Source organism: Oncorhynchus kisutch, linkage group LG24 (assembly GCF_002021735.2).
Source record: "Oncorhynchus kisutch isolate 150728-3 linkage group LG24, Okis_V2, whole genome shotgun sequence".
NCBI lineage: Eukaryota > Metazoa > Chordata > Actinopteri > Salmoniformes > Salmonidae > Oncorhynchus > Oncorhynchus kisutch.
Genome location: NC_034197.2, coordinates 18,154,834 through 18,168,594, shown reverse-complemented (window position 1 = coordinate 18,168,594; position 13,761 = coordinate 18,154,834). Strand labels below are relative to the sequence as shown.

Sequence of the window (13,761 nt, the reverse complement as noted above, 5' to 3'; positions counted from 1 at the left end):
ATGACCAAACAATCCACCAGTTGACTAATTGGGGTCAGCCCTAAATTACATTCTAGATTATTCTGTTCTTCCAACTTGGTGGCAACAGTTTGGGGAAGGGCCCATGCCCCCGTGAACTAAGTTTGGTCCATACGGAAATGGTTTGCTGTGAGCGGTATGGAAGAACTTGCACAGAGCCCTGACCTCAACCCCATCAAACACCTTTGGGATGAATTGGAATGCAGACTGCGAGCCAGGCCTAATCGCCTAACATCGGTGCCCGACCTCACTAATGCTCTTGTGGCTGAATGGACGCAAGTTCCTGCAGCAATGTTACAACATCTAGTGAAAAGCCTTCCCAGAAGATTGGAGGCTGTTATAGTACAAAGGGGGACCAACTCCATATTAATGCCCATGATTTTGGAATGACATGTTTGATGTCAGGTGTTCACATACTTTTGGTCATGTAGTTTACCTTTCATCCAATTTTAAGTGTTGGTGGATGGTTTCAATGCTTTTTGGATATTTTTGCTCCTCTCTCTCTCTCTCCCTGCTTCCTGTCTTCCTCCCCTTACCTGCTCCAGCCTCATTAAGAGAATGGAGCTATTGCTCAGACATCCATTGCCTCAGCCTCTGTGTGTAGGAGGGCTGTGTGCTGTGGGATTGATGGGAGCTGGGTAGGGATCGGTCCTATTGCGCAGCATCATCTCCCAGCCAACCACGAGTCTTATTGATCCTTGTAATGGCTTAAAGTGTGTACGTTTGTGTGTAGGTGGTTGCCTGTATTTCTGGGATTCTATTATCTAGGGTAGGATCAAAATAGAGAAATGCCATTTGATTTCTGAAAGCCTAAATGTTAATCTGTGCAACTATCAAAAGTGAAAATCAGCATCTCTCCCTGTTCAAGTTTTATCACCTACTCTTACACCACACAAGTAAGCTGATTCGGTAAGCCCTCTGGTGTACGGAGGGCTACAGTAAGCTCAGGGAAAGTGCTGACAAAGAAGTAACTTTAATTCTTTGCATTCCACCAGAGGAAAAGCATGGAGCCAGCATTTGTTCCATTTTGCTGTTGTCATATTAACACCTGTACTGGACCAGGATGTGGAATGGAGAAGAGACTGAAAATCGGTCCTCATTACTTTCTCCTTGGTGGTTGGTTGTCAGGCCTCATTCCTTGATTAAGTCGTCCAGGCTTCCTTTGAAAAAGTTATTCTCCACTCCAATTATTTTCAGAGTAATGAGGACAGACTAGCTGGTAGGTTTGCCAGTCCCCTTGTCCCTAGGGTTCGCTATACATTAGCATATACAGACATTTTTTTTATCCACTTGGTCTGATGCAGTAGCCTATATGAGATGACCGTCTCAGAACGGGCAGGAGTTTTGTTCTGAAAGCTGCACCAGCTATATCCCCAGATGTCTTTTTAAACATCGTTTCAATCATGGGTAGGTCTATTGTTTTACATCTAAATAGGCTAGAGTTGCACATGCTTACATCTCCCAAAATAGTTTAGTCTTTGATATTAGCACACTAAAGATATTTTTACGTCATAAATTAGCCTAGCTTGAATGTGTCTTGATATGATTTATTTAAAGAAATGGAGCCCTTCAATGTTGTAATGCTTTCAAATTAAAGTCAACTGACAGGCGTCAGTATTTGAATCTGAATGTCAAGCACACGGTACTGCCCTCTGGATCCACATTTGAAGAGCAGTTTGTTTTCATCACAAACCTCTTTAAAATATCCTGTTTGTTTGCTCATATATAGAGCACGGATTAATATTCCTGTTGGATGCCCTTGTGTATGACTACTAGAGCACACTGACTGCTGCTGTGTGCATGCCAGCAATATGCCTCCCTCTCTGATGCTAGAATATCCCTTGAAAATAGATTTAGTCCTGAGGGGGAGGCTGATGTCTATTGGTGCAATTATATCCAGTAAAGAATGCCAACTGTCATGTTCTCCACCTGGGCTGACAGCAGGGTGAGAGCTAACATGCACATCACGGTTCTGTTGCAGTTCTTCTCAGGTGTCAAGTCGTCATGGTTAGGCGTTATGCACCACATGCTAGAAGCCGCTTCTCCTCGGTCCGGTTGCATGGCTCATGATGATTAATGTGGCCGTTGTGTTTTGACAGCCATACGTTATTGGCATATGGACAGCTTTGTTAAGATGGATAACTATGCAGGTGTGCATGCGAGCAGAAGCAGCAGAGCAGACCCCCTGGCCACTTAACTCTTAAATCAATTGATATGTGTGTTGACTTGATCAATAAAGAGATTGGATTTGGAAAGGTTGACAAATAACATTTGAATATTATTTCTTTAATTATGTTTTTGTGTGTGTGTGTGTGTGTGTGTAACAGGACATGGTTAAACGTGGTGAGATTCTGGATGATGTGATGGAGGATGAGTTCTACCTACGGAGGCTGGATGCTGGGCTGTTTGTCCTCCAGTTGCTCTGTTATATCATGGTGGAGATCAGCAACTCAGGGATATCCCAGGTAGGGCCATGGGCTGATTTACATTAAATATGAAAAATACCTACTGTATGCACAGTATATATGAAGATTCGGCTACTTGTATTTGGTACCTTATAGGTACACTACACAACCAAAAGTATGTGGACACCTGCTCGTCGAACATCTCATTCCAAAATCATGGGCAGTAATATGAAGTTGGTCCCCCCTTTGCTGCTATAACAGCCTCCACTCCTCTGGGAAGGCTTTCCACTAGATGTTGGAACATTGCTGCAGGAACTTGCTTCCATTCAGCCACGAGCATTAGTGAGGTCGGGCACCGATGTTAGGCGATTAGGCCTGGCTCGCAGTCGGGGTTCCAATTCATCCCAAAGGTGTTCGATAGGGTTGAGGTCAGGGCTCTGTGCAGGCCAGTGAAGTTATTCCACACTGATCTCAGCAAACCATTTCTGTATGAACCTCGCTTTGTGCACGGGGGCATTGTAATGCTGAAACAGAATTGTCTAGAATGTTGTATGTTGTAGCGTTAAGATTTCCCTTCACTTGAACTAAGGGGCCGAACAATGAACAGCCCCAGAACATTTTTCCTCCTCCACCAAACTTTACAGTTCGCACTATGCATTCGGGCAGGTAGCTTTCTCCTGGCATCTGCCAAACCCAGATTTGTTCGTCGTACTGCCAGATGGTGAAGTGTGATTCATCACGCCAGAGAACTTGTTTCCAATGACGTCAAGCTTTACATCACTCCAGCCGATGCTTGACATTGCATTTGGCGATTTTTAGGCTTGTGTGCGGCTGCTCTGCCATGGAAACCCATTTCATGAGGGTCCAGCCTAACGGTGGACTCTTGTGCTGACGTTGCTTCCAGAGACAGTTTGGAAAACTGTAGTAAGTGTTGCAACCAAGGACAGACGATTTTTACAAGCTACGTGATTCAGCGGCCCGTTCTGTGTGGCCTTCCGCTTTGTGGCTGAGCCGTTGTTGACCCTAGACATTTCCACTTCACAATAACAGCACTTACAGTTGACCAGGGCAGCTCTAGCAGGGCAGAAATGTTATGAACTGACTTTTTGCAAAGGTGGTATACGATGATGGTACCACGTCATAGGATGTACAAATGTTTATGGAGATTGAATGTCTGTGTGCTCGATTTTATACACCTGTCAGCAACAAGTGTGGTTGAAATAGCCAAATCCACTAATTTGAAGTTGTCAAGACACTATCTTTTTTAGCTTAACTTCTGAGTGATATAGTAATTGTACAATGTCACAAAGAGGCTAAGTGTACAGTATGCTAGCATTATTAGTGATTCAGTCATGACCCTTTGTCTTTTCTCCTCTCAGCTGCAGCAGAGGGTGCATCAGATCCTGAACCTGAGGGGAGGCTCTGTCAAAGTGGTGCGGCACATCATGAGAGGTGAGGGTCCACGTCACACCCTGCTAGAGGCAGAGAGACTAGCACTGACATGGATCTACTCCGAAGCCATACAACACCTAGCCTATTTACCAGCCTCACTGCTTCCTTCTTTACCTAAAAGGCATAAATACATGTGTACTATCTGTTTTTAGTTTATATATTAATGTGATTGTGTTTTGAGTTATTTATTAACCTCTGTCAACTAAGACCAGGAAGCTGTGGACGGTATGGCTCTCAGCCCTGATGACATGTAGTGATGTAAATAGAGACATCCATCATGTCACAGCTTGGACAGGGTAGCGAGTCTCATGTTGATGTGCAGCACTAGCCCCATGTCCCCTGTCTCCCTCGAAAGCCAACAGTTACTACTTACTTACATTCATGCTCAGCTGCCCTCGTCTGTGTCGTCTCTGTGAGACTGACACTGTGTGGGTGCCCATTAGAGTGGGAAGCTCCTCCCTGATCTTCCCCATTTAAAAGGCTGACTCCTGCATTGGACATGGCTTAGGCAGCATGAACAGGTTAAATACATTCAGAGAGAATGTCAATGGCTCTGAACTTGACCCCGATCTTTTAGAATGAAAGTGAAGGCTGTCTAGAGTGGACCGCTGATGAATTTGAGATGACCAAATGTAGAGATTTTTTTTATTGCTGCCTATTATCACACCCGTTCTATGGATAATATGGAGCTTGAGAATAAATTGTAATACTAGATTATTACTTCTGTTGAATGATACACTAGGTATATTACATTCTGTCTGCTCCAGATGATATAGGTTGTCTGTCCAGGCCTCTACACTCCAGCAGCCTCAGTGGTCTGGCCAGGCCGGGTGAAATGACCTTAATGTCTGATGGGCTCGCACCAGATGGGGACTCTTGGCCCTCAGCTCAGAGTGGGAGGTTCTGTGGAACCAAGGTATCAATGAAACTGTGTTGGGGAATTAATAATGTAATGTAGCTTTCTAACCTAGCTCCGATCGACAGCTGCTCAGTAAAAGGGCCCACCCTGTGAATTCACGTGTGGTGGACGATGCCATCCGTGTGTGTGTGTGACTGCCATACCCTCCCAACCGGTGCAGTCGAAGGTTTTGAAGTCTTGCATAAGACTACAACCTATAGATTGAAGGTGTTATTCTTGGGAGAAATTAAGCATTGCAGTTCTTCAGAGTGTCTTGACAAGCACTGCCTCAGTCTGCACTCCCTGTTATCTTCAGCTCATAGCCTCATCGGTGACACATCAGAGTTGACAGGTGAAGTGTCAGGAGTGGTCCATTTCAAAGGTTTTTCCATTCTGTAAGTTTGCAGGCTGAGATCCTTAATGATTAACCTACTTGTCGACAGTGAGACTGGCTTGAAAATTAAGTGCAACATTTGCGATCGAGCAGGAAGCCCTAGTCGGTGACCCAGCAAATGGTAGCAGCGTTTGTCACGCCATATTCCCCTCAGCCTGGTCGCCACAGTGACAGGAAGAGCGCCTTAGAATGCCAGCCCATGATTTTGGAGAGTGGGCCTGTCTTCTTGAGGCTAATTCTAGGGGATATTGAGATTGTGTGGGTCATTTGTGAAACCCTGCTGTCTCACACACATTCGGGGCTGAATGAGCAGGGTATGATGTAGAATCTAGGACTTCAAGAAAATATTTGGAGTCTTGTTTTTTGTTAGTGCTTAATACCACTGTGTATAGTTTTACTATCAGTCATCATGAATATGAGATTCAGAGCGCCGCTCTGTGTTAGAAAGTGTGTGTGAGTCTCTTGAATTTCTGCTCATGGTCATGGTTACTGAATCTCATGAGGAGATGAATCCTCTGTGTGAGCTCCTTATGATTCACCCCAGCAGTCTATTGAAGCCATGTTTTTCCCCTTGCCTCAGGCCATTGTCAGAAACTCTTTTATTCTCTGGCATTTAAAAGAGAAACTTTGTTTTTGATCTCCTCTCTCAAGGGTCCACAGGCTTTACTGGTAATCCTGCAAGAGGGGCTACCTGCGCTGAGCTTCTGACAGCACACCCCTCCACATTAGACTCACAAATAGACTGCTGCTTTCAGAGGCTACGCCTGTGTGTCTGCCTGGCGTTCCACAGCGAGTTTGCCTCCGTTAAAGAAGAGTCTAGTGTGAGTTGGCAGGGAATATAGGCTGAAGTATGTACCCTTGAGAGACGAGGTGCAAGTCAGGGGATATAGGAGTAAACGTACTGCACTGCTAGAGCACAACACTGGATCTACAGGCTAGAACATAGGGTTGGAGATTCACTTTTAGAAAAATGTATATCCTAGATTTTTAGGTTGCAGACTGCAGCCTTTTCTAGATCTCTCCTTTTTTGTATTCTGGCCTTGGCACTAAGCCACGGGTTATTTAACATGCGTATGGGGAAACTGGGTGTGTTCAGTGTTCATGCATGTATTCTTGTGTGGGCGTGAGAGAGAGGAAAAGAGTGGTTATGTCATTGTCATTCAGGAACATCCTCCTAGGTTTCAATTCCCATTCCTTTGATTTGTGTGGATTACAGGAACCATGCCCATGGAGTGGTTTGATTCAAAAGAAGACTGCGTGAAGAGCTCATAGTCTGCCAAACTAAACTTGGGGATTTGTCTTTTTTCAGAGTATGCTGAAAACATCGGGGATGGGAAGAGTGAGGAGTTCAAAGAGAGTGAGCAGAAGAGGATTATGGACCTGCTGGAGAACTTCTAACCCTAACCAATCCCTGGGAGGAGTACCTAACCAGAACAGAGGGTCTCCACACACTCACAGACAGAAGATACCAGTGTCCAGCAGGTGCAGAGAAGCTGTATTGACTGCGCTCTCTGTGTGCTGGACTATAGTGACTCAAAATATAATAACAAAGATGTGCAATCTTAAACTGCAACTCTTTCAGACTCACATGTTTGTGTTTGATTTGTGTATTTTGTAATAAAATCCCATCCGGATAAGATTGTTTTTGTGATTTTAAACCCCCATTTACACCTCATTTCCATTCTTCTTTTGTGATAGAAATGCTTAAGGAATAAAATAAATTGCTGTCACATTGTTTTCTGTGCAGGTGAATTGTGTGTAATTATTTCCCACTTTGTTGCTGTTGGCAGGGTTGTGTTAGCTGTAAGAGAGGTTGAGGGAAGACTGTGTAGGCCAAGGGCATGTTGTCTATGCTTCTTTTAGGTTGTGCGTCAACTACTCTCAGGCCTTTTGTCATCATCTGGCAAGACTAGAATGGTATTTATATCTCAAGCATACATATTTAATGGGAGGATGTCTGAATATACAGTATGCCTCCTCTACACAGAAGGACTGCCGCAGTTGGGTTGTGAAATCACAGCGTGACACCCTACAGGTAGTGGTAATGTGGTCTGATGCCTGGGATTCCCAGGATGACATAAAGGTGCTGGTATCATACTGCACCATGTCTGTTCAGATGACTTCCTTGGCAATCCCAATGGGGCGGGTAGGCCTTATACGCAGATTTGAGTAGAAACTGAAATGTGCTTGGAAAGCAGACTCTGTGATATGGGCTATGGTTTATTCATGAGCAATGGAGTTAGTGAGAATCCTTGTGTTGTCATCTGTTGCCACAGATTTTTTTTTAAATGATGCTGGAAGAAATGGCAGCAGTTTTACAGGTGCCCAACCAATTGTGCTATTATGTTTATTTTCGCGTTATTTGTTAATTATTTTGTACATAATGTTTCTGCAACCGTATCTTACGGCAAAAAAAAGAGCCGTAAGGGGGGGGTCTGGGTCTGTGCATATTTGTAAACAGCTGGTGCACGAAATCTAAGGAAGTCTAGATTTTGCTCGCCTGAAGTAGAATATCTTGTGAGAAAATGCAGACCACATTACTTGCCTAGAGAGTTTTCAGCTATACTTTTTGTGGCTGTTTATTTACCACCGCAGACGGATGCTGGCACTAAGACCACACTCAGCTGTGTAAGGAAATAAGCAAACAGGAAACCGCTCACCCAGAGGTGGCGCTCTTAGTGGCTGGAGACTTTAATGCAGGGAAACTTAAATCAGTTCTGCCTATTTTCTATCAACATGTTGAATGTGCAAAGAAAAATTCTAGATCACCTGTACTCCACACACAGAGACGCGTACAAAGCTCTCCCTTGCCCTCCATTTGGTAAATCCAACCACAACTCTATCCTCCTGATTCCTGCTTACAAGCAATAATTAAAGCAGAAAGCACCAATGACTCAGTCTATAAAAAAAGTGGTCAGATGAATCAGATGCTAAACTACAGGACTGTTTTGCTATCACAGACATATTCCGGGATTCTTCCGATGGCATTGAGGAGTACACCACATCAGTCACTGGCTTTATCAATAAGTGCATTGAGGACGTCGTCCCCACAGTGACTGTACGTACATAGCCCAACCAGAAGTCATGGATTACAGGCAACACTTGCACTGAGCTAAAGGGTAGAGCTTCCGCTTTCAAGGTGCGGGACTCTAACCCGGAAGCTTATAAGAAGTCCCGCAATGCCCTCTGACGAACCATCAAACAGGCAAAGCGTCAATACAGGGCTAAGATTGAATCGTACTACACCGGCTCCGACGCTCGTCTTATGTGGCAGGGCTTGCAAACTATTAGACTACAAAGTGAAGCACAGCCACAAGCCTAACTGACAAGCTAAATCACTTCTATGCTCGCTTCGAGGCAAGCAACACTGAGGCATGCATGAGAGCATCAGCTGTTCTGGACGACTGTGTGATCACGCTCTCCGTAGCCGACATGAGTAAGACCTTTAAACAGGTCAACATTCACAAGGCTGCGTGGCCAGACGGATTACCAGGACGTGTGCTCTGGGCATGTGCTGACCAACTGGCAGGTGTCTTCACTGACATTTTCAACATGTTCCTGATTGAGTCTGTAATACCAACATGTTTCAAGCAGACCACCATAGAACCCTGTGCCCAAGAACACAAAGGCAACCTGCCTAAATTACTACAGACCCGTAGCACTCACGACCGTATCCATGAAGTGTTTTGAAAGGCTGGTAAGGGCTCACATCAACACCATTATCCCAGAAACCCTAGACCCACTCCAATTTGCATACCACCCAAACAGATCCAAAGATTATGCAATCTCTATTGCACTCCACACTGCCCTTTCCCACCTGGACAAAAGGAACACCTATGTGAGAATGCTATTCATTGATCAAAGCTCAGCATTCAACGTACCCTCAAAGCTCATCACTAAGCTAAGGATCCTAGGACTAAACACCTCCCTCTGCAACTAGATCCTGGACTTCCTGACGCGCCGCCCCCAGGTGGTGAGGGTAGGTAGCAACACATCTGCCACGCTGATCCTCAACACTGGAGCCCCCCAGGGGTGCGTGCTCAGTACCCTCCTGTACTCCCTGTTCACCCACGACTGCATGGCCAGGCACGACTCCAACACCATTCAGTTTGCCGACGACACAACAGTGGTAGGCCTGATCACCGACAATGATGAGAGCCTACAGGAAGGAGGCCAGAGACCTGGTTGGGTGGTGCCAGGATAACAACCTATCCCTCAACGTAACCAAGACTAAGGAGATGATTGTGGACTATAGGAAAAGGAGGACCGAGCACGCCCCCATTCTCATCGACGGGGTTGTAGTGGAGCAGGTTGAGGAGCTTCAAGTTCCTTGGTGTCCACATCACCAACAAACTAGAATGGTCCAAACACACCAAGAAAGTCATGAAGAGGGCACGACAAAGCCTATTCCCCCTCAGGAAACTAAAACGATTTGGCATGGGTCCCGAGATCCTCAAAAGGTTCTATAGCTGCACCATCGAGAGCATTGGTTGCTCACTACCTGGTACAGCATTTGCTCGTCCTCTGACCGCAAGGCACTACAGAGGGTAGTGCGTACTGCCCAGTACATCACTAAGCTGCCTGCCATCCAGGACTTCTTCACCAGGCGGTGTCAGAGGAAGGCCCTAAAAATTGTCAAAGACCCCGGCCACCGCATTCATAGACTGCTCTCTCTACTACCGCATGGCAAGTGGTACCGGAGGGCCAAGTCTAGGACAAAAAGGCTTCTCAACAGTTTTGTTCCTTGGTCCCAAGCCATAAGACTCCTGAACAGGTAATCAAATGGCTACCCGGACTATTGCATTGTGTGCCCCTCACCCCTCTTTTACGCTGCTGCTACTCTCTGTTTATCATATATGCATAGTCACTTTAACTATACATTCATGTACATACTAACTCAATTGCCCCGACCAACCAGTGTCCCTGCACATTGGCTAACTGGGCTATCTGCATTGTGAACTGTTGGCCACTAACCTCTGGTGAACTGTTTGCCAACTGTGGCAATAAATATTATTGTTGCCAAAGGATTGCCTCAGTTTCACCACTAGTGGCGAGCATTTGCAAACTTCTGTGAACATTGTGGTATACTATTTAGTTTGCATCAAATTTGCCACAAACTGGCAGAAAGTTTGTTGAAAAACAACATTTTTGTAAGGGATAACAGTTCTTTACAGGTTACACATCCCTCCCATTAGACCCCTCTCAGACCACTCCCAGTCCTATCAAAATTCTTGTTTGAGAAATTGCATTTAGCTAAGAAGCTATTTTTACTTATTTTTGACCATTTTAATTGAAAACAATCACAGTAAGGTACTTAGTTGTTTACCAGAAATGTTTTGATGTTGAGATCAAATCAGATGCCTTGGAACTTTAAATAGTGCAGCTTTCTGTGCCATGCCTTTGTTTACTCTTGTTTATGTTTATGCCTCATGGCCCTGTTGCCACTTTGCTCACCGCAGATGTTGACATAATTCAATATTCAGTTGTTTTAGAAATGGAATGCTTCATTTTGCTCGCAGACGTTCAGTCTAAACGGTTTATCATAAGAGTCCTAAACTTGTACGGGTACGCACAGCAGTGTTCTAGAATATTGGACCGTTGGCTTTCATACTTTTCTCATTCTCAGCGCAGCTCAAGCAATTTCTCCAACTGTCAACACATTGAAATGATTAGAGGACTGGAGTACCGGAGACGCGTTGGTTGGGAATTGTGGGGAAGTGAGCGTTCGGGCTGTGTGTCCCCGTGGATGGTGATCTCCCTGGTAACTAGGATCGTAAAGTAGTTTCAATGAATCCTGCATTTTATTGTGTTTGTGTGTTTGTATGTGTGATGCATTAGAGGAGACCATATGCCTTCAAGCGTGTCATGAGGGAGTGCATTTTTATTGATGCTCTGCCACAGCATCAAACTTAACATGCAAATGAGTGCGAGCCACCGGCCCAGGCTCGAGCAGAGGCTCAATGACATCATCACCATAGCAATGCTTATTGAGAACATGTGGGAGCAATCTTGCCATGCCAATCACTCATGTCTCACGTTGCAGTGGCGTCGTCGTGGCAGGGATGAGGCAAAGGAGGCCGTTCTCCAACAGCGTAACAGCTGCTCTGCAAGCTGGCCTCTAATATCGCTTATAAGGAGAGAATTGTTATTTGCATATTGTATTGGCAGGAAGGTACCCCACGCATCTCTTATCAGTGATTATGACACCACCATGTTAACAGTGGTTGTACAGCAATTTCACAGCTGAGAGGAAGTAGAATAATTGTATTTTCCAAGTGATTGAATTGAACACCGTGCGCTGGGATTTTTCTCCCTGGTTCCTTGCAGTGTACATGGTGTAAGTGGGAAGACAAACTGCAATTTCAATGTTATTGAATAATTGGTTTCTGGTGGAAGATTTAATATCAGGCCCTTAGCTCCTTTACCATGAAGTTTGTAATGATATATCTCATGCAGAGGTCACTGTGAATTAACATTATTAACCACATGATCTTCCTAATTGTGCTCTTCAATTCTGAAAATGTTTGCTCTAACCTGTTTCCTTGAACAGCCCATAAAACAAAATAGATGTAACTTATCATCACATTTATCCATCTCTAAACACAAGACATTTAAGTTAGTAAATATGAGAGTACATGTGTGGCTGCAACCGAGTGAATTATTAATTATGTGAAGAAGATAATTGTGGTGATTTATGACAAAAGTCCTCAAATCCAAATTCTATTCCCGATGGATTGTGCTACAGTGCCTTCAGAAAGTATTCACACCCCTTGACTTTTTCCACATTCTGTTGTGTTACAGCCTGAATATATTTTGGGGTCACTGGCCTACACACAATACCCCAAAATGTCAAAGTGGAATTATGTTTTTCGACAATTTTACAAATTAATAAAAAAGTGAGAAGCTGACATGTCTTGAGTCAAGTATTCAATAATTTTGTTTAGGCAAGCCTAAATAAGTTCAGAGTAAAAATGTGCTTAACAAGTCATAGAATAAGTTGCATGGACCTATGTGAAGTAATAGTGGTTAATGTTATTTTTGAATGACTACCTCATCTCTGTACCCCACACATACAATTATCTGTAAGGTACCTCAGTCGAGCAATGAATTTCAAACACAGATTCAACCACAAAGACCAGGGAGGTTTTCCATTGCCTCGCAAAGAAGAGCACCTATTAGTTATTAATTACACGTTGGATGGTGTATCAATACATCCAGTCACTACAAAGATACAGGTGTCCTTCCTAACTCAGTTGCCGGAGAGGAAGGAAACCATTTAGGGATTTCACCATGAAGCCAATGGTGACATAAAACAGTTAGTCTAATGACTGATAGGAGAACTTAAACAACACTAACCTAATTCACTGAGCAAAAAAAAAGGAAACCTGAACAGAATAAAAATATTCCAAAACATGCATCCCATTTTCAACCAGGCACTATATTAATACTGCAAAATATGTGGCAATGCAATAAGCTTTTTCTCCTGAATACAAAGTCTAATGTTTGGGGCAAATCCAATACAACACATTACTGAGTACCTCTCTCCTCCTCTTTTTTTTACTTGAAAATCTATGGCAAGACCTGAAAATGGTTGTCTAGCAATGGCCAACAACCAATTTGACAAAGCTTGAAGAATTCTGAAAAGAATAATGGGCAAATTTTGAACAATCCAGGTGTGGAAAACGTCTGTAATCGCTGCCAAAGGTGCTTCTACAAAGTATTGGCTCAGGGGTGTGAATACTTTATGTACATGAGATATTTCTGTATTTAATTGTCAATCAATTTGCAAAATAATCCAGAAAGCATGTTTCCACTTTGTAATTATGGGTATTGTGTGTAGATGGCTGAGGGAAAACATTATTTTTAATCAATTTTGAATTTGGGCTGTAACACAACAAAATGTGGAATAAGTCAAGGGGTATTAATACTTTCTTAGGGCACTGTATATCCCACAGTCTGTCCACTGTATGTGTTGTGTGCAACTGTGCATCCAGGGCGAAGAGCGCATCCTGTCAGTTTGGCACTGTCCAAGGGGCTGATTGTGCAGTGCTGTGTCCTTGGTCCCTGAAATGGCTGTGATGTGTCTGTGTGCTTTTACGACCAGACCGGAGACAATATCCTATGTTAGGCTTTACGATCAGGAAAATATTTTCCCCCAAAGCTATGAATTGTCCTCAATATACCTCTTTCTCAAATTCTATCTTAACTGTCACGTGGAGCTGAATACATTAACTGTGCATTGGACACTTAGCCAATAAAGAAAACTCCAGTTATTGGAATCCTGATTAGCAACATGTGACTGATGTAGGCAAAGACATTAATAAATTCTCCACCTGTTGATGTCCTACCAGGGTTAATTGAACATGTTAATGAATGTGTTGCATCAGTTGTCTTAGTTTGTTTTTGTATGCTATAAATGCAGACAGATAGATAAAGTTTGTCAAATATGGATGGTCCTACAGCTTTAAGAATGACCGTCTTGTAAAAGTTTAATGAACAAATAACCTGCTAAGATCATTCCGCCTAATTGATATTCCCCATTGCAAGGCACTCACTCCCCTTTCTGTGTGTGAGGAGAAATCTCCCTCCGCCGC

At 43.8% G+C, this 13,761-nt stretch overlaps 1 protein-coding gene across 2 annotated transcripts in view; it reads left to right on the top strand.

Annotated features, from left to right (window-relative positions):
• Positions 1 to 6,911, top strand: part of LOC109869476 (beta-catenin-like protein 1) — a 47,203-nt gene extending 40,292 nt beyond the window's left edge. The window contains exons 14-16 of one of the 2 annotated variants that reach the window (XM_020459655.2): positions 2,346 to 2,483; positions 3,803 to 3,875; positions 6,477 to 6,911. In XM_020459655.2, coding sequence (XP_020315244.1) covers positions 2,346 to 2,483; positions 3,803 to 3,875; positions 6,477 to 6,565 — 300 coding nt within the window. In that variant the 3' untranslated portion in view covers positions 6,566 to 6,911. The remainder of the gene's footprint in view (positions 1 to 2,345; positions 2,484 to 3,802; positions 3,876 to 6,476) is intronic. The other variant, XM_020459656.2, reaches the window with a different exon arrangement.
• The last annotated feature ends 6,850 nt before the right edge of the window (positions 6,912 to 13,761 follow it).